The 19,187-nt window shown below is 47.9% G+C and overlaps 1 protein-coding gene across 8 annotated transcripts; it reads left to right on the forward strand.

Annotated features, from left to right (window-relative positions):
* The first annotated feature begins 279 nt into the window (after positions 1–279).
* On the forward strand, positions 280–10,299 carry ZNF391 (zinc finger protein 391). 8 transcript variants are annotated; one of them, XM_032398999.1, is made up of 6 exons: positions 280–385; positions 675–769; positions 933–1,315; positions 1,946–2,025; positions 6,335–6,443; positions 7,169–10,299. In XM_032398999.1, the coding sequence occupies exon 6, from the start codon at positions 7,247–7,249 to the stop codon at positions 8,318–8,320; it is 1,074 nt and encodes a 357-aa protein (XP_032254890.1). In that variant the 5' UTR covers positions 280–385; positions 675–769; positions 933–1,315; positions 1,946–2,025; positions 6,335–6,443; positions 7,169–7,246; the 3' UTR covers positions 8,321–10,299. The 8 variants fall into 8 exon arrangements, with proteins under 8 accessions (XP_032254890.1, XP_032254891.1, XP_032254893.1 ...); XM_032399000.1 differs by having other exon boundaries at positions 933–1,282; XM_032399002.1 differs by having other exon boundaries at positions 936–1,315.
* Positions 10,300–19,187: the final 8,888 nt, after the last annotated feature.

Genomic DNA, 19,187 nt, shown 5'->3' on the forward strand with positions numbered 1-19,187 from the left:
CCGCTCACCACGACGCGGGCCCGGGCTGTCCTGCGGGGACCGCGCTGACGCCCGACGACCGCGGCGCTCCGCCACCGCCCGCCCGCACCCACGGCGGGAGGGGCTCCGCGCAGCGCACCGCGGGCCCCGGCTCTCGGGCGCAGGCGCAGACCCGCGCCGCCGCGCGCGGCCCCCGGCCCCACCCGCTCGGCGCTCCCGCGGCTGGGCTGCGCCGGGCTCCGCCGAGCGCGACGGAGGAGGCGCCGCTGGGCCGGCAAACCGCGCGCCGCGGGCCGCCGCCGGGCTCCCCCCGGAGCCTTCCGGCTTCCTCGAGCGCCGCGCACTCGGGTTCCGTCGCAGCGCGGCCCCGGCCCCGGGTGTGCCCCGGCGCGCGGCCGAGGCGGCGGTGAGTGGAGCGCGCAGGGCCGGGCCTGGGCGGGCGGGCCTGCAGGCCCCGGGAGGCGCTCCCGCGGTGTCGCGCCGCAGCCACGGGCGGGGCGGCGGGGACGCGGGCTGCGTCTGCGGGGCTCAGGCCGGTCCCGCGGCTGCGCTGGGGCGGGCGGTGGTCTCCGGGGCTGCGTGCCCGCGACCCGCCCCCCTCTGCCCTGCAGCCGGGCGCCGCGGGGCTTCTGTACGCGGCTGCGCCCGTCGCCGCGCCAGGCGTTTGCAGCGGATGACCCCTTTTATCCCCGCAGCCACCGCATGACATGCACCGTTATCATCCCCACGTTGCCGACGAGGAAACTGAGGCACGCCGAGATGAAGCACCTTCCGGGAAGTTACGCAGCTTGTGAGTAGTAGCCTTTCTTTTACGGTTCCGTCGAGGACCGTCGGTACCTGCATACAGTAGGTGCTTACTTATTGGTGGGGAGTTTGGCAAATACTGTAAGTCAAATTCTGTGCTATCTCGAGCCAGTTTCCGCCAGCACGGTTGCCTGAAGAGCGTATTTCAGTAGGTCTCAGGACGTCTCTGTGGTGGGGTTGAGCTGAGGCTGCCCGGGCCCTCCTGCTGATTCCTGTGTCCATCAGCAAAGCCTCCAGCAAGCCGTCCGGCCCAGACCAGAAAGCAAAGCACCTGGAGAAGAGCTCTTCCAGAACCTTCCGGCCTGCTTCCTTCTGAGCGAGATAAATGCTCAATACGGAAGGGGGTAGAAACACGGGAGAATTCGTGCTGGATTCCCAATCGAAGAGGAAGTGGCGTGGTCCAAAGAATTTCAGCCGGTTAGGGTGGCAGGAGGTGGACAGCGCTGGGAAGCTCGTCCCGTAGAAGCAGATGGGGTTTGCCGCAGCCCTCAGGACCGCTGTACGTGGGGTACAGCATGTCTGTGGCAGTAAGGTGATCCAGATAACTGAAGTGTGAGGTGGGAGGGAGGAGGAGAGAGGAGGAGGTGATCCAGATACCTAAAGTAGGAGGTAGGAGGAGGAGAGAGGAGGACTTGCCTCACTGTGGGGGAGGAATCCTCGGATGGAGCCTGAGCACGGGGATGGCTGTAACCTTGTGGAGACAGTGACCTCCTGGCCTCTCTGAACTACATCTCAGGGTTCCCTCCTGAGACTTTTGTCACACAGACCAGCCCTGCCTTCCTGTGCGTCCTCCAAAGCCGGGAAGAACGCATCTGTCTCCGCCCCGTAGCAGCAGCTGCCAACGGGAGCCTCATGAGTTCTCGGAGAGCATCTGCCCTTAAATGAACACCCTCACGATTTTAAAATGAAAAAAAATTTTTTTTTAACATTTTATTTATTTATTTGACAGAGAGAGCGTGAGACGGAACACAAGCAGGGGGAGTGGGAGAGGGAGAAGCAGGCTTCCCGGGGTCACGACCTGAGCTGAAGGCAGACACCCAACGACTGAGGCACCCAGGCGCCCCTAAAGTGAATTCGTTTGAGATATGCACAGCAATCGTATCTCTTTATGTTGTATATGAAATCCTTTATTGTAAATGCTTTGCTGTCTTTTCACTTGTAGCATTAACAGAAGCTTTGTGAGAAAGGACAAGCAAGTTCTAGTTATGCCATTTTAGAGCGTGGGACCAGACTTTCAGAGAGGTGAGTGACTTGCTCGGGGATGCACAGCCCTAGGGTGCTGGAGCGGCATCGGCTGCCTTCTGTTTTGATCCTCAGGAGGAATTAAGAGACTGTGTCAAACTCCATTTGAACTCCTACCCCATGGGAGGAAATTGACCAAGAGCCTGGATTTTATGCCTCAGATCACCTAAAGAGTTTAGGGAGGGTTTAGACTTGGCCCAGATCCATCCCCTTTACCTTTTATCATTCAAGAACTAGGGACTTCAGGTCAGACATCAATGTCTATTGTCCTTTTCTCTGCATCTGGGAGGAGGTAGGATTGCTTTTAGGCATTTGTTTTACCTCAATGCTTAAGGTTGCATTCAACTGGCCAGATGTGACATTACTAGACCAGTGATTCTGGCTGCCTAGGATAGGACCTTTGCCAGCTTTATCTTTGACCAGAAAGAAAGCCAAGAGGTGGTGGAAGGTGGAAGAGGGAAAGGCAACTGTCTATCTCACTAGAAGAGCTATGTCCCATGTAAGTTAAGGAGTCTTCCTTCTTCCAAGCAGGGGATACATTTATTTCTTTTCATAGAACTTCCCTTAGGTGAATCTGCCAAATTTTGCCCAGGATGGGACTGTTCTTCGCTTGCCTGCTGATTGCCCTTAATGTCTTCCTCAACACTCCTTTGCTCTATTTCATCATTAGGTGATTGAAGAACACCTTATTGGCCTGTTTCTTGAATGGTTTCATCCGAAACGTGGACCTGAGGTTCTCACATGTCTCATGATTTCAAAAAGACTAGGCTCATATTAGTCTAATCCCCTTAGTCTAGGCAGACAGGTATGTGCTTTAGTGTTTGGCACTTAAAATTAAACTCCAGGAATCAAAGAGCTTTGTACCAAACAATCAAGTCCAACATCTTCATTTGACAGATGAGGAGACATAAAAACCAGATTGGTTATTTTCCCCTGTTTTTTATATAGCTATCATTAGAACTATAATCAAAATCCAGATTACTGGGGTGCCTGGGGGGTGCAGTCAGTTGAGCATCTGACTCTTGATTTCGGCTCAGGTCATGATCTCAGGGTCTTGAGATCGAGCCCCACATAGGGCTCCTCACTCAGAGTGGAGTCTGCTTGATAATCTCCCTCTGCCTCTCCCCTGTCAAATAAATAAATAAATCTTTTTAAAAATCCAGATTACCTGGTAAATGCTTACATCACAGGGCCTCTATCTGATGTTTCACTGATTCGTGCCAAGGATGCCGCCTGCACTGGGGTGGCTGGAAAATCTAGTGCTCAGGTTACATAGATAGGGGTTTAGCATGAGTGGGACTCAGTGCAGCCTCTCAGGGTGGTCACCCTTCAGAGGCAGGCACTCTCTAAACCTCTGTGGCACACTGTGGTTAAGGTCATGCTGGTGTCCTGGGATCATGGGGGTTAGTTTCTTGGCCATTTAGGGGCCACAGGAGTGGAAAGTGCAGTGAGGTGTTGGTCCCCAGTGAGTTTGAGTCCAGGATTTAACACTTGGCTTTGGGCCAAGTTACTTAACCTTTCTGTACCTCCGGTTCTTCATTTGTACTGTGGGGATAACAACAGTACCCCTTTCACTGTTGTGAAGCATAATGAGTCAATATTCATAAAATGCTTATAAAAGGCAGACCCAAAAGACCTAAAGAATCTCCCAAGTTAGGTTCCTTTGTTTTAATGTAGAAACTTTCCCAGTGGGGTTTCTGTGTATCGATAATGTGTCACATTTACAAACATGAAATGCATAATACAGTTATACATGTAATGAACTTATTTGAAATGCCAAAACAGCTACATTTTGGGACACTTGTACCGCACAGTATACATACAAATTGAATTATATAGATAAACCCATAGCACCTTGGCTCAGCTTACCAACCACCAATACTAATGAGCATGAAGGAGAACCCTCAACCTCCACCTGGCCATCTCCTTTGAATTCTGTCCTAGTTCTTTCTCTGTTCAGGATATTCTGCTTACTTTTAGGTAGCCTATGTTTTCATGGTTCTAAAAAGACAATTTACAGGGGCGCCTGGGTCCCTGCTCAGCGGGGAGCCTACTTCTCCCTCTCCCTCTGATGCTCCCCCTGCTTGCACTCTCTGTCAAGTAAATAAATACAATCTTTTTTTTTTTTTTTTTTAAACACAATTTACAAAGATCTTCAAATTTCAGATCTTCCTGGTTAGGGGGAAAACTTAAACCACCAAAAACCTAAACATTTTCTCAACAGTATCTCTTCCCTAGGATGGGATATAATATGTAATAATGTAGTAACATTCCCCTAGGAACAAAAGTCCCATTTACTATCCTGTAGTAAGATTGACAGATAATATTGATTGCCTATAGATATAATTTCCAAAATATCAATATATTACCTAACCTGATACAAAGGAAAGTAATTTGTATTAGGATAGTATGTGTTCCAGTGTGTACGTCTAGACGGGGTGAATGGATGCCTGCACCTGCAGCAGCCCGATATGTGAATGTTGTATTTCCGAATCTAACACCATTAAGTGGTTTGATTTTCCTGAAATGTGAACAAGGCCTACAGAAAGAAACAGAATAGCAGAAAGAAAGAGAAGTATATTTCCTTAATTTTCCAATATATATCAAAGCTGTACAAAATATTTTGTACCTCTATGTAAAGTAATGTTAGGTTCTAGCCTTAGGTAACTATTAACTTTTTTTTTAGAGTGGGGGGAGGGGCAGAAAGAGAGAGAGAGGGAGAGAATCTCAAGCAGGCTCCACGCCCAGCACGGAGCCCAACGTGGGGCTCGATCCCAGGACCTGAGATCACGACCTGAGCTGAAATCAAGAGTTGGACGCTTTAACTGACTGAGCCACCTGGGTGCCGCTATTAAACAACTTTTTTGAAAGTCACACAGGATCAGAAACATTTTTTTGTTTTGCAGGAATGCCCATTATCCCTGACCCCCACTAAATTCCAATAGCACCATCCAGTCAACATGACGGTCCAAAAAAAAAAAACCCCTCACCAATTCCCAGAACTCTCCCCAGGAGGCAGCAGGCCTTGAGAATTACTGCCATAGAAGAGAGAAATAACAGTGAATGGTCAACAAAATCAGGATGGCGTAGTGGGAGGGTCTGTGCTGCAAGAATGCAGGCCAGCCAACCTAGCGATGCGGCAGATTCCTACTAAGGAATGAGGGCACCGTAAAGTATGCAACTGGATTGTACTGAGAGGCTCTAAATAAATCAGACTCTTAATCGGTCTAGTGGTAGTGCTTCTGTGTTCCCTGTTTCCAGTTGGAAGGCATGTTTTTGGCCAAGCTGGATACAGACAGCATCGTCACATTGCCTTAGAGGTTCTCCCTATGTGACTTCTTGGTGGATGTCCTCCACAGCTCACCTGCACATCTGGAAGGGTCCCTGGTCTACGAGAAAGGAGCCTGTGAAACCAGATTATGTCCTAACCCAGCGGATCTCAAACTGTGCTGTGAGCAGAAGCATTAGGGGAGATGGTATATAGTTTGTAGCCGACTGTCAAGCACAGGGGCTCCAGATGAATCCACAAGACCATGGCTTAAAGAAAAGGCTTTCGTGGGGAGAGTTAGAGTGCAGAGATGGGAGAGGAAAGACACAGATTCCCACATTCTCCCATTTCCCCAGCAGGAAGGCTGCTGTAGGAGGATGCTCTGTGGGTCGCTCAGCACAGGTCGGTGTTCCAGGAGAGGGCCCGCTGCTCTTACTCAGGAGGCAGGTGTAAAAACCAGCTGTCAGTGGGGAGTTAAGTGGACTGCTTGGTGCCGGGCAGTCCGAACGTGGGGCACCAGCTGTGATAGGAGGTGTCTGAGAAAGCTGGCTGGCTACCTGGGAATCGTGAGATCCTTGGGAAGTGTTGGCCCTGCTGGCAGAAGGGAGAAGCCACCTGTCTAGGGGAAGCTGAGTTTGTATTTTAGACCCTCCTGCTCTGTGAGGAACGTTGGAGTGGGGAGCACATTTTTCAGGCAATCTAGGGTATCTTTCTAGGCTTCTTTTTGGACAGTTCTACTTGTCAAGTTATATGAAGTTATTAAATACACATGCCTGGGCCCCGTGTCCTACCTCCTAGGTCTGAAGCAAAGCCCAGGTATCTTGACTAACAAGTTCCCTGGGGGATTCTGATGTGAATGTGTATAACCTTCTGGAACCCAACTCTGCCCCCTTTCAGAAAGCCATTTTTGCCAGGCCCTCCTCCCACAGCTTCTGAAAGTTCACACCATCTTTTCTATAGATCAAAGCATTAATATTGAGCTCTGAATAGCCCTGTGTCTCCAGCACCCAAGCCTTGTGTTAAATCCTTTCCCATCAGCAGGAGTCCCAGCATGTGAATTGGACATGGTCATTCAGTCGGAGGGAGGACAGCTGTGGATGCTGGATCTTCAGGGCACTGAAGAGGGGAGTGAGCGAAAATACCTGTCTGGGTGAGTGAGACCATGAAAAGACCACTGATTCGATATTTAGGAGACATGAGTTCCAGTCTAAGTTCTTGGAATTCACCGGGTGACTTAAGTTAGGCTGCTTTCTATTTGTCAAGTAAGTGAGCTGTCCTCGGTGTACTCTGAAAGTAGACTTGTTTAGAAGAACACCAACACTAGCTGGAAGGAGGGTCGGGGGGCACGTCGGGTGGCAGTGTTGTAGACAGCGTTTCTGAAATTCTGTTCTCTCTCAATCCCAAGAAAGTGACTGCATCCAAGCTTGATAGAATCATCCTTACTATTTGCTTTTTTTAGAGGGTATCTTTTCTACACTTAAGAGTCTACTGTTTTCATCCCTTTCCTTTCTCCCATTTACCACTGCTGATCAGCTATAATAAGTAACAGCTCATTTTACTTTCTAATCCTCTACTCTCTGCTCATCAGCTGGTATATCTGCTCGTTTCCATTTTTTTGGCTCAGTGTAGTACCCAGTCACCCTTCCCGTATTTCTTGATGTCTCTGTGCTCCCCATGCCTATTATAAAAACTGCCTGTTATCTCTTCTGCTCCTGTTCACTTGCCTTCGGCTGTCCCTTTTTGTTTTCTTCCCATATAAAGTTGCTAGTGTGTGTGAATTGCAAATTTGTTGTCTTTTTTTTTTTTCCTGCTGGTTTATTTTCCTTGCTCTCCATACTAGATGCAGGTGACATTTGCACTTTAAATGTCTTTCAGATAGGGAGATGTGAACTGAGCCAAAGCATCAACACCAATCAGGCTATTTCTGAAGAACTAGAGTTTTCAGGGTCAGCAATGGAAAGTCTCAGAGGGAGTACTGCCCAAGGTCCTAAGAATGAAGAGGCCTGTAAGGGTGAGGGCCGGTTATCAAGGCAGACAAAATGTCCTGTACAGAAGACATCTTTTGAGAAAACAGCCATCAGGAAAGTGTCGATGACCCTCAAGGAAATTTTCACTAGGGAGAGAGTTCCTGAAGCTAGTGAATTTAGTCTAAGCTCAAAAGTTAATATACAGCAGAACATTCCAAAGGGAGCTAGATCCCCCATATCTAGGAAAAACTCCAAAGATAATTCGGACTTCATTAAACACCAAAAACTCTTCCCACAAAAGAAACCTTGTAAATGCAACGAATGTGGGAAAGCCTTCAGTTACCAATCAGACCTTATTGTCCACAGGAGAATTCATGGTGGGGAAAAGCCTTTTGAATGCAACGAATGTGGGAAAACTTTTAGCCGAAGTACACACCTTATTGAACATCAGAGAACTCACACTGGAGAGAAGCCGTACGAATGCAGTGAATGTGGAAAAGCTTTTAGCCGGGGCACTCACCTGAGTCTGCATCAGAGGATCCACACTGGAGAGAAACCGTATGCATGTGGTGAGTGTGGGAAAGCCTTCAGCCGAAGCACTAACCTTAGCCAACATCAGCGAACTCATACTCAAGAGAAACCTTACAAATGTAACGAGTGTGGGAAAGCCTTCGGTGACCGTTCAACCATAATTCAGCATCAACGAATACACACTGGAGAGAACCCCTATGCATGCAGTGAATGTGGGAAAGCTTTCAGTTGGATCTCGTCTCTTGTTGAGCATCAGAGGACACACACCGGAGAGAACCCCTATGCATGCAGCGGCTGTGGCAAAGTGTTCTCGCGCAGCTCATCCCTCACTGAGCACCAGAGAATCCACACTGGAGAGAAGCCCCACGAGTGCAGAGAATGTGGGAAGGGCTTCAGTCGGAGCTCATCCCTTATTATCCACGAGAGAACTCACACCGGAGAGAAGCCTTACAAATGTAATGACTGTGGGAAAGCCTTCAGCCAGAGTTCAACTCTCATCAGACATCAGCGACTTCACACTAAAGAGTAGTATTTGAGCTTTTTCATTAATGTTAGCATAAGAGCACACAGCCTTCACGTCCTATCCTGCAAAGAACAGTAGATACATCTTTGGAGTTTTCTTCTCTACTAGCTAGCTATAAGCCAGTTTCAAGTTAGCCTTCCTTCCTCCTGTTGCGTAAACTAGATGCTCCAGTGAGTGAGTACAAGGGGATAACGTAAGAACCTCACGTATTCCATCTCCTATTCCAGAGGACTCCAACCTTAGAGTTTAGACCCTCCTGACACCTTGTATTTGCTCACTTTATCTATTCCACGGGGCTTGGGTCCCTGAACAGTCAGTGAATCTTGTTTCCCGACCACATCAGCCCCTTTACTTAAAGAGGAAATCCTGTGTGAGTGAAATGCTGGTTCCAGTAGCAGAAAAGGAGCTGGCTTCAGAACAGGACAAAAAGCTTCCCACCAGCAGTTTGGTGATAATAGTGTTGAGGCAAATCCAGTCTCGTTTTATAAGGACAGATTTTTCTCTTAAACCTTTTTTGCTATAGCATATTTTCCTCAAAGTATAAACCATAGTTCTAATGTGCCTAACTAATCCTAGTGTTATTTTATCTTATCCTCACCAAAAATGTCCTAACACTTCCATTGAGTTCTATTATTTTTTAAAAAATTGCTTCCCTAGTTTTTAAATTTTTGTTCTGTTTCTTCTTCATGAAACTTATACCCTCTGGTTCAAACTCTCACCAATCCTATAAAGCTGATCTCTCAAGGACACTTCAGTGCCTATTTCTTAGTCTTTTTCCTACTTGACATTTGCAGAATTGGCACTTTGGGCCACTCTTACGCCTTAAAATTTGAGCTGCTTCTGGCATCCCTGATTCTGTGCTGATTCACACTTTTCCTACCTCCCAGCACTCTCTGATTAACAATGATCAGCTCTATAACTTTGGGCAAGAGTTCGGCCAGAATGCTCTCATTTTATCGGGTTATAATACTTGCGGTCACTCAATTAGATTGTAAGCTTCCTGAAGACAAAGGTCTTTTTGACCCCTGTGAAACATCCATAGTGCTGAATAGTTACTAAATGACCTATAATTACTGCCTACTTTATCCCAGGTAATCAGTCTGCAAGATTTTATTTCAAGTGGCTTACGAGTTGATTTCTTTCTCTGTTCTTAGTGCTGCTGGAGTTTGCGCCCAAATTACGAGAGTCAACACTGCTGCCCTTGTCTTCCTATCTTTATCTAGCTGCCTGACTAAACCACCACCTTGTTCAAAGAGTGCACAGTTCCCAGGAAAAAGATCAAACTGTTTAACCCCAGGGCCGTCCGCAGTTAGATCTATTTACCCATGTTCCATTCCTGCCCAGTGCATGTAGGCAGCCTGTCCTTTGTGTCTGCTCTACCCTCTTCTCGCACTTGGCTTCTTTTCACACGGTTCTTTGGCACCCTTTTACATGTTCTGCTTTCCTCCTTGTGTCTCCAGAAATCCTGTCCACGCTTTATAAAAGGCCTTGCTCGAGTCCTGCCTCCTCTGACACTTTGGGTCCCCCACCTTTGAAGTCCTTTGCAGTCGTGGTTTGCATGTATTTTCGTGCATTGCAAACTTTCCTATTCTGTTTTCTGATTCTCTCAGGTGCTTTTTTCCCATAAGCTTCTGAAGTTAGAAATTATCTTAAATTCTCAGAAGCCCCATCTGATACATGGTATAATGCAGGTCTGGACTCGTTTTAATCTAAACCAGGAGGGTTTAATAGTGCAATCTCTTTAGTCTTATGAATGGAGAGATAAGATCATAAATATTTTGGTCCTTTTTGTCCTACCTTGAATTATGTAAATTCACTCTTGGGACTAATTCTCCTTTAGAGCTCCTGGGATGCTGGCCTCTTGGCTTTCCGTTTCATGAGACTGTTGTAAGGAATAAGCGAGTTTATTCATGTAAAGTGATGAAAACAGTGCCTGACATAAAGTAAGTGCTCAATAAATGCTAATTGTTATGATTCTGCTGCGATTCAGCCTGTGGCCTTTCATTTCATCCCCCGCAGGGTAAGTCCATTACCAGCAATGGAAAACTAGGATTACAGTCACTTAAGTTAGAAGACATTGCTGCTAACGGTAATAATAGGCAATAGCCATCTATTTTATTATAACTGTATCGTGTCAAAAAGGACTCAAGATAGCTTATATGATAAAATAGAAAATGAAAACACAGAAATCAGCATTAGAGGGGTGCCTGGGTGGCTCAGTCGGTTAAGTGTCTGCCTTTGGCTCAGGTCATGATCCCAGGGTCCTGGGATCGAGCCCCCGAGTTGGGCTCCCTGCTTGGCAGAGAGTCTGCTTCTCCCAACCCCTCTGCCCTTCCCCCTGCTTGTTCTCTCTCTCCCAGATAAATAAATAAATAAAATCTTAAAAAAAAAAAAGATCAGCATTAGAGAAAGGAGAAAGCCTAAAAGATCAAGATCAGGACAAGTTATGGTTATGCTGTAGTTATCCAGATAGAGGTGCAAACAGCATTCTGGCAACCAAAGGGGGACGGTCATTTGCTTACTTTGTATTTGGAAAGAAAAAAAAAAGTCCATTCTTCAAGGAAAGATTTTTTTTTTTGACCACTCATCTTTGGTCATCTCTTCTCTTATGCATTTTTTAATTCTTTGCCATCATTGTAATGAAGTTTCCAGAGGAAGCAGAGATAAGCACTGGGTTTATTCTCCATTTTCAACCTCTCTGCTCTGTCCCCCAGCTAAACCCCCCCCCCCCACCCCCGCCCAACAGCCTGAGCTTTGATGTGGCCTTCCCTGCCCCTCCTCCACCACCCCCCTCCCGCAACCACCATGTACGCCCAAACCCAGGGGCCTCTCTCTGCTCCTCGCCTGCACCTTAGCAGCCCCAGAGAGGGACAATGACAGATGCCTAGGCAGTCTTCAAGTTCTTTATACTCAAGTTCTGAGTCAGGGGTATCCCTGGCACACTGTGCTCTCTCCTGACTGCGCCTTGGCAGATGCCATTCCCTCTCTCTCTCTCTCTCTCTCTGAAACCCCTCCAGCCCCAGCCCTGCCTCCGGGCATGTCTCCCTGGTGATTCCTACTCATCTGCAGCCTGGGACCCCTCTCCCACTCTAAGTGGTACACACAGAACTGGTGTTCTCTGTCCCATTCAGCCCATCACAGCCAGGATCTTACCTCGGTCTACAAACATCTGCAAAATGGGTGTGGCACCCGTCCCCCTCACCAGGCTCCCCTCACCTCCCCAAAGCCACAGCAGGGTGAGACGGCAGCTTGCAGTGTTGCATGATGCAGCAAGGAGTTCTTTTCTGCCCAAGCTGGCCGAGCCCTGGATGGACACCGAGGCCAGAGGGATCCACTAAAATCCTAGGGGCCACACTACACCCCAGCGTAAAACCCATTCATGGCTACTCAGTGCTGCTGGGCTAAAATCCAAACGCCTGCGGGGCCCGCAGATGCTCCGTGGGCCCCAGTCTCTGCTCCCTGCCCTCACCTCGTTTTTCTTTAAAGGAAGCCAGAGTCCTCCCAGTTTCCTGGCTCACTGCTCGGAGAACTTTCCTTCCCTCCACCCCCAGCCCTTTCACAGATTCTGTCCCAAAGCTTTCCTAATAGATGTAAGATGAATTTCTCCATTTGTCTGCATGTAATTATACAATGCATTTGATAGCAAAAAATAAAAAATAATGTATTCTCCACAACATCTAGCATATAGTAGGTTCTCCAGTGAACAAGTATTTAGTTCATAGTGGAAAGCTCAGAAAGGTGGGGGTGAAGATGGTTCTTCCGGGGGAGTGGGGTTAGAAGGAGCAGGGCATAGAGTTGATAACCACATGATACCTGGGTGCCAGAAGAAAAGCTCTTTTCACCCATTTGAGTCATTTAATTTCCTACCTTATGGGATGAAAAAACTGACCTTTACGGATGTGAAATAACTTACCAAAGACCAGGATTTGACCCCAGTTCTGCTGATGGTACTGGACTTCTTAAGGTGGACCCTGGCAAGGTCTGGAAAAGAAAGAACTGTGAGTAAAGGCGTGGAGGTGGGGAAAGTTCCAGTAGATGGACTGGACTGTCTGTGGCAGGGAGTTCAGTGAAGTCAGGAATGGGAAAGCGGACTTGGAATTGGGTTAACTGGGTGATGGCTGCCTCCAGTCCTAGATCGCGTTTGGGTTTAATGAGGGAATCACAGGAGGTGAGTGAGGATGCTGATTAAGTGTGGCTTCAGGGGGAAAGATTAATCTGGGAGAGGAGACGGGATGGTGTGGACCTGGGGGTGGGGGTAGGCAGCAGCTAGGTGGGAAGCTGGAGTCTTAGGATGGCGGTGGAGGGAGCCGAAGCGCATCCACCGGTGGATGAAGACGCGGTGCCTAGATCCGGACCCGGGACCGGAGCGGCCGGAGGCTGCGTTCCTTAACTGCTGCTGTGACTTGTCCTGTAAGTGACCTGCACCCGCAGCGAGCGGTTTGGGATACAGCCTCGGTCATGCCAGTGTCCACTCTCGGGTAGGGCTGCCTCGCGTCTTCTCAGTCAGCGTGGACCCAGAGACGTTAGGGACTTCCCGTGGGGAAGTCGAGTCACAGGGACGCGTGATTGGGAGGGGTCCGCCTTTGCGGGGAACAGCGCGGGGTCTGCCGGGAAATCCTGCATGGTGCTCCCGCTGCAGGACGCCTCCCGGCGAAGTGCGCCTCCCGTCTGCGCGCACACGCGCACACACCCGGACACGTGCGCGCGCTCACGGGACACGCGCGCTCACGGACGCGTGCACACGCGGACACGTGCACACATGGGCGCGCGCGTACACGCGCGCCGCGGTCGCTCGCGGGCCCGGGGGGGGCGGGGCGCGGGCGGGAGCCTGCGGGCGGGCTCCGCGTTCCGACGCGGTCTGGCCCTTCCCGGCCCCCGTAGGCCGGCGGCGGCCGGAGAGCCGGGAGCGCGCGGCGTCGGACGAGAGGGCCCCGCGCTCGGCCCCCGAGCGTCGGCCGCCGCCGCGTGCGCGCCTTCGTGCCCTCCGGCGGCTTGCTGGCTTCACCCGGCCGCAGCGGGCTGCCCGGGCCCGGCTGAGGGTCGGCCCTCCGCCGCCGCCGGGGAGGGACGTGAGGAAGCCGGGCAGGTAACGCCCGCGGGGCGCGACTCCCAGGGGTGCCGTGCTTTCCTTTTCCAGGGGGCTTTCGCTTCGGGTTTGCCGACGGCTTCGGCGTGTGCGGGGGGCGCGGACCCCTTGGCGGCGCCTGTGGGTGCTGTCGGCGCTACTCAGGCTTTGTGCCGCGGGGATGCGGGATGGGACCTGGAGTCTGTTCACGCGGTTTTACGAAGAAGGCGCATTGTCTGCTCTGTGGGTGCAATCGACGTGCTTATTTTTCGGCTCCGTTCTTATGCAAGGTTTGTGTTGAGATGGCGCTGGTGGTTGTCTGGCCTCCCTCATACGAGCTAACTTGTTCTTGCAAACCAATCGGGAGGTGTTGCATTTTAATATTTTTTAACAAAGGTAGAGAAAGGAATATGGACTTTGAAGTTGCTGAGGAAGAGCCTTTGCCCTAATTCCTAGTCGATGGCTCCTTATGCAGTTTTGGGACATGGAGTCAGCGGCTGCTGATTATTTAACTTTTACATCTCATCAAAGTCATATTTTTCTCTTCATATCACTTTTTGCCTTTTCTTTCCCAACACATGATGCTTTTTCATATTTGGCTGTGAAAGGAAATGAAGGAGGAGGTGGAAAGGAAGGGCAATCGTAGGGTGATGAAATTTAGGAAAAGAGGTTGGAGGAGAATCAAGACCCCAAGTCTATACCTTCTATGATTGCTTTGAACTTTTATCTCAAAGATCATAAAACCAGTCAAATCCATTTTAAACTTGTTCTCTAGGAAATAATTAAACTGATAAAACAATGTTCACTTATAAAAAAATGACAAATTTGAAATATACACAAAATTAGAATAGTACAATAAATTCCCATATACCCATTGCCCAGATTCAACAATTATTGAAATTTTGCCACATTTGCTTTATTTGTCCCTCTTTTCTTCCTTTGTTTTATTCTTCTGACTTTAAAATTTTTAAATTTAAATTCCAGTGTAGTTAACCCACAGTGTTATATTAGTTTCGGGTGTCCAATATAGTGATTCAGCACTTTCATACAACACCGGGTGCTCATCATGATAAGTGCCCTCCTTAATCCCCATCACCTGTTTCCCCCATCCCCCACCCACCTCCCTTCTGGTCACCATCAGTGTGTTCTCTAGAGTTAAGAGTCTGTTTCTTTGTTAGTCTCTTTTTTACCCCTTTGCTCTTTTTTTTGTTTCTTTCTTAAATTCCACATGTGAGTGAAATCATATGGTATTTGTCTTTCTCTGACTTATTTCTCTTAGCATTATACCCTCTAGTTCCATCCGTGTCATGGCAAATGGCAAGATTTCATTCTTTTTGATGCTGAGTAATATCCCATTGTATATATATACACACCACGTCTTTATCCATTCATCTGTCGATGGATACTTGGGCTGCTTCCATAATTTGGTTATTGTAGATAAGGGTGCATGTATCCCTTTGAATTAGTGAATATTTGGGGTAAATACCCAGTACTGTGATTACTGGATCATAGGGTAGTTCTATACTTAACTTTTTGAGGAACCTCCGTACTGTTTTCCAGAGTGCCTGCACCAGTTTGCATTCCCACCAATAGTCTTAAGAGGGCTTCCCTTTCCCTGCATCCTCACCAACATCTGTTGTTTCCTGTGTTGTTAATTTTAGCCATTCTGACAGGTGTGAGGTGTATTTTGATTTGCATTTCCCTGATGGTGAGTGATGTTGAATATCTTTTCATGTGTCTGTTGGCCATTTGTATGTCTTCTTTGGAGAAATGTCCATTTCTTCCCATTTTTTAAATTGGATTATTTGTTTTTTGGGTGTTGAGCTGTATTTTGCTGAGATATTTTAAATGAAATTGAAACATCATGTAGTTTCATCCCTATTTCATTATGCATTTCTAAAAACCAGGGGCAATTCCCTGTGTAACCACAATGCTACTATCAGACCTAACAAAATTAACAGTAATTCTTGGGATACCCTTCAGTTTGTAGATGAAATAAACCTGAGCTACATCTTCTGTTTTGGAAAATGCAGAGAAACTAAGGTAGCCTGGCTCTGGATGTGGATCCATTCTAAGTTTAAGAGTTGAGATAGGACATTTCTGCCATGTGATGCTCCCCCACCTTTTATCCTAACTTCCAAGACCCTGGAGTAGAACTGCATTAACTGAGCCTGTTGGTTTCTTCAGAACACTGGCTTCTTGGGGTGCCCGGGTAGCTCAGTCAGTTGGGCGTCAGACTCTTGGCTTCAACTTGGGTCGCGATCTTGGGGTCCTGGGATTGGGGTCCTGAGATTGGGCCCCGTATCGGGCTCCCTGCTCAGCACGGAGTCTGCTTGTCCCTTTCTTCTCTCTGCCCTGCTCTCTCTCAAATAAATAAAATCTAAAATTAAAAAAAAAAAATTGGCTTCTGGGGAGCTAGAGATTTGAATCCTTGAGAACCATTTTCCAATATTTTTCCTCACTTTCCATCTTCTCCGATAGGCCTTTTCCTGTGGTTAACCATTTCCTTATGACTTCATAGTGTCTTTAACAATGAACTCTTTAACAATGAACATGTGGCAACCGAAATTAAAAACACATCCCATATCCAACCCAACAGCAAATCCTATCCCTACTTCAGAATTGTTCTGGAATCAAACTATTTCCCACAGTCTGTTCTCAACACAGAACCAAGAGGGATCCTTTTCAGATACTTGTTAAATCATGTCACCCCTGCTCAGAACTGTCCAGTGGCTTCTCATCTCACTCAAGTAGAAGCCAAAGCCACAGTCCCTGGAGAAGTCTGCAAGATCCCACATAGTCTGGCTCTGTCTGACCTCTTGAATCTAACCTCTTGCTCTCCTCCTTGTTATTCTCTTTCCTCTGGCCACGGTGGCCTTCTAGTTGTATTTAAACATGCCAGGCCACTTTTTTTTTTTTTAAAGATTTTATTTATTTATTTGACAGAGAGAGACAACGAGAGAGGGAACACAAGCAGGGGGAGTGGGAGAGGGAGAAGCAGGCTTCCCATGGAGCAAGGAGCCCGATGCGGGGCTCGATCCCAGGACCCTGGGACCATGACCTGAGCCGAAGGCAGACGCTTAATGACTGAGCCACCCAGGCGCCCCGGAAATCTTTTGGTCTTGTTCCATCTCTTCACATCAAAGAAAGTGTTAGTGAGAAGCCCTATCAATATGCCAAATGTGGAAGGATCTTCATTCAGAGAGCTCATGTCTTTCACAGCATCAGAATTCTGAGAGAAAATTCAGAAGTTCTGTTCTTACACAGCATCAGAACTCCATGACATACAATATAGACGTCTGGTTTCCAGGCCAACATGTAAGGAGCTTGGAAGTTCTCACTCCCATCCTCACAACAAGAAAAAAGCTGAACAAACTGAAAATTAACAACTCTTCTTAGATGCATCAGAGAATTGAAGTCACAGGGCAAACACCGCCCTGAAAACTGGAGAGACAGACAGGTGGATACAGAGAATCGCAACTGACCAAAAGCAGAAACCCAGGTTGGAGCCAGCTACTGATAGGATTAGCTAAAGGCTAATTGACTAGTTCCTGGAGACTGCGTATGGTCTAATTTGAGAGTTAAAAAACCTGGGGGTCCAACCTTTGTGGAGCCCCATGTTTTTATAAGGTTTACCTCCAGGAGCCCTATCAGGTTCTCCCTGTGAAGATCTGAGAAAAATCCTTTCCCTGCTGGAAGTAATAATCTTGAAATATGCCCAGAGCTATTCCATTCTCCTTAACAAATGCCTGCTCTCAAAACTATTTCATTAAAGTCTACGTGGGGGAAAGGAAGCTCCCAGCTCTGGCTCCCTCTTGCCTTCCTGTCTCACCTAGAAGGGAGCAGAAGTACTGAGAAGTACTTGTGAAGGTCCCAGCCCATGGTCATAAACACTAAACAACTGAGGCCTAACCACAGATTACAGAACACTTCCCCCAGCCACCCTGACGTCGGACCGCATCGGTATTGTGCCTGTATAACGATGGAGGATTACACATGAAAGAGTTGTCATGTCACAGGTGAACTGGGGAGACTCCAGGCCTTGGGGCCTTGACCCAGCCTGTCCCAAAGATGTCGCAGAACGCTCTTGGTCTTCTCAGGAGAAAGAATTCAAGGGCAGACACAACACAGTGTGTGAGGGGTACAAGCAGGAAAGTTTATTCAAGCAAAAGTACACTTTCAAGTTGTGAGAGCATGGTGAGCTCAAGAGAGAGAACTGTGCGTCCTGCGGGCTGGGTTTTTATCTTTTATTGACAGTTGTTAACTAGGGGACAGAATATTTATTACTTGGGGCTGGAAGCAGGGTTTTGAGCTTTTCTTCCTCACTTGCTCAGGGCTTTCCTGTCGTGGCGCCGCCATCTTGGGCCTGTCTGGTGGGATCCGGCCTCTCGTGGATGCTGCCGGGACAGGCCTCTGACCTTCCCCACAGCCGGCCACGGCCGCCTCCTTGCTGGCCTTCAGGCATCCTGTTAGAGCCTCACTGTCTACTTTCCCAGTAAGACTCAGGCTGTATTTGGGAAAGAATTTCTTGGGAAACCCAAGGACTACAGAGGAGACAAAAACAAGGACACAGGAAACTAGCCTCTGAGGCCTGTGGCTGCAGAAAACCATAAACCCAGTCTAACTCCTAGCCACACAAACATAAAACCCCACACTACGGACCTATTTACTATTTACGTCAGTTCCTTTTACCCAATACGTCATGTCTCGATTTCCACAAATAATTAAAGGCATACCACAAAGCACAAAACAGGCTAAAGAGAAAGCAAACATCAATCAGAAGCAGGTTCAGATATGGCCTAGATTTTGGAATTAGCAGGAATTTAAAATATGATGAGCATGTTAAGGGCTTTAAAAAGTGCACAACATACAAGAACAGATAATGTAAGCAAAAACTCTAAGTATGAATCAAAAGGAAATGCTAGAATTCAAAAGCAGTGTAAAGAAATGAAGAATAGTTTAGACAGGCCCGTGAGTAGACTGGACACAGCCAAGCAAAAAATTGATGAGGGAGCAGAAGACTAGCTGATACCCTGCAACCTTGCCCCACCCCCCACTCCTGGGTGGGACCTGTGTGACGTTCCTCCGGGAAGCTCCCAACTGTCATCATGTTACTGCCTTGCTAGAGGGAAAAACAACCTTGACTTGACAATGGCAAGGCCCCTGGTATCTGGTAGGTCCTCTTTAGCATATGAAAGTCCTTTTGAAAACCTCCCTTTGCCTCACCTCCCCCAGCCGCACAGTATATAATCAGTCACGCTCACAACCCCGGGGCAGCCGCTGTTTCAGCCCACAGGTCCTGACCCTGGGCTTTAATAAACCACCATTCTGCACCAAGAATTCTCAAGAATTCTTTCCTGGTCATCGGCTTTCGACCTCACCCCACCAAACCTCACCTACATTCCAAAACTACATCAGAATCATTGAGCTTGAATATATGTTAATAGAAACTCCCCAAATTGAAAAACAGAGAAAAAAGAATAAAAAGAGCATAGCAGAATATCCAAGAACTGTGAGGCAATTACAAAAAAATTGTAACATGCTTAATGGGAATACCAGGAGGAGAAAGAGACAAAGTGATGTAGGAAAGACATTTGGGTTCAAAGCCATTTCGATGGCTCAAGAAAGAATTCTTGAAACGTCTTTGGTGCAAAAAGGTGATTTTATTGAAGCACAGGGACAGGACCATTGGGCAGGAGGAGCTGTACTGGGGTCATGAGGAGTCGCCCATTAATGTACTTCAAAGTTGGGAGGGGGTTAGGGATAGTAAGTCTCTAAGGAATTTTGGAAGCAAGGTTTCCAGGACCT

Source organism: Phoca vitulina, unplaced genomic scaffold, assembly GCF_004348235.1.
Source record: "Phoca vitulina isolate PV1807 unplaced genomic scaffold, GSC_HSeal_1.0 scaffold125, whole genome shotgun sequence".
Classification (NCBI taxonomy): Eukaryota; Metazoa; Chordata; class Mammalia; order Carnivora; family Phocidae; genus Phoca; species Phoca vitulina.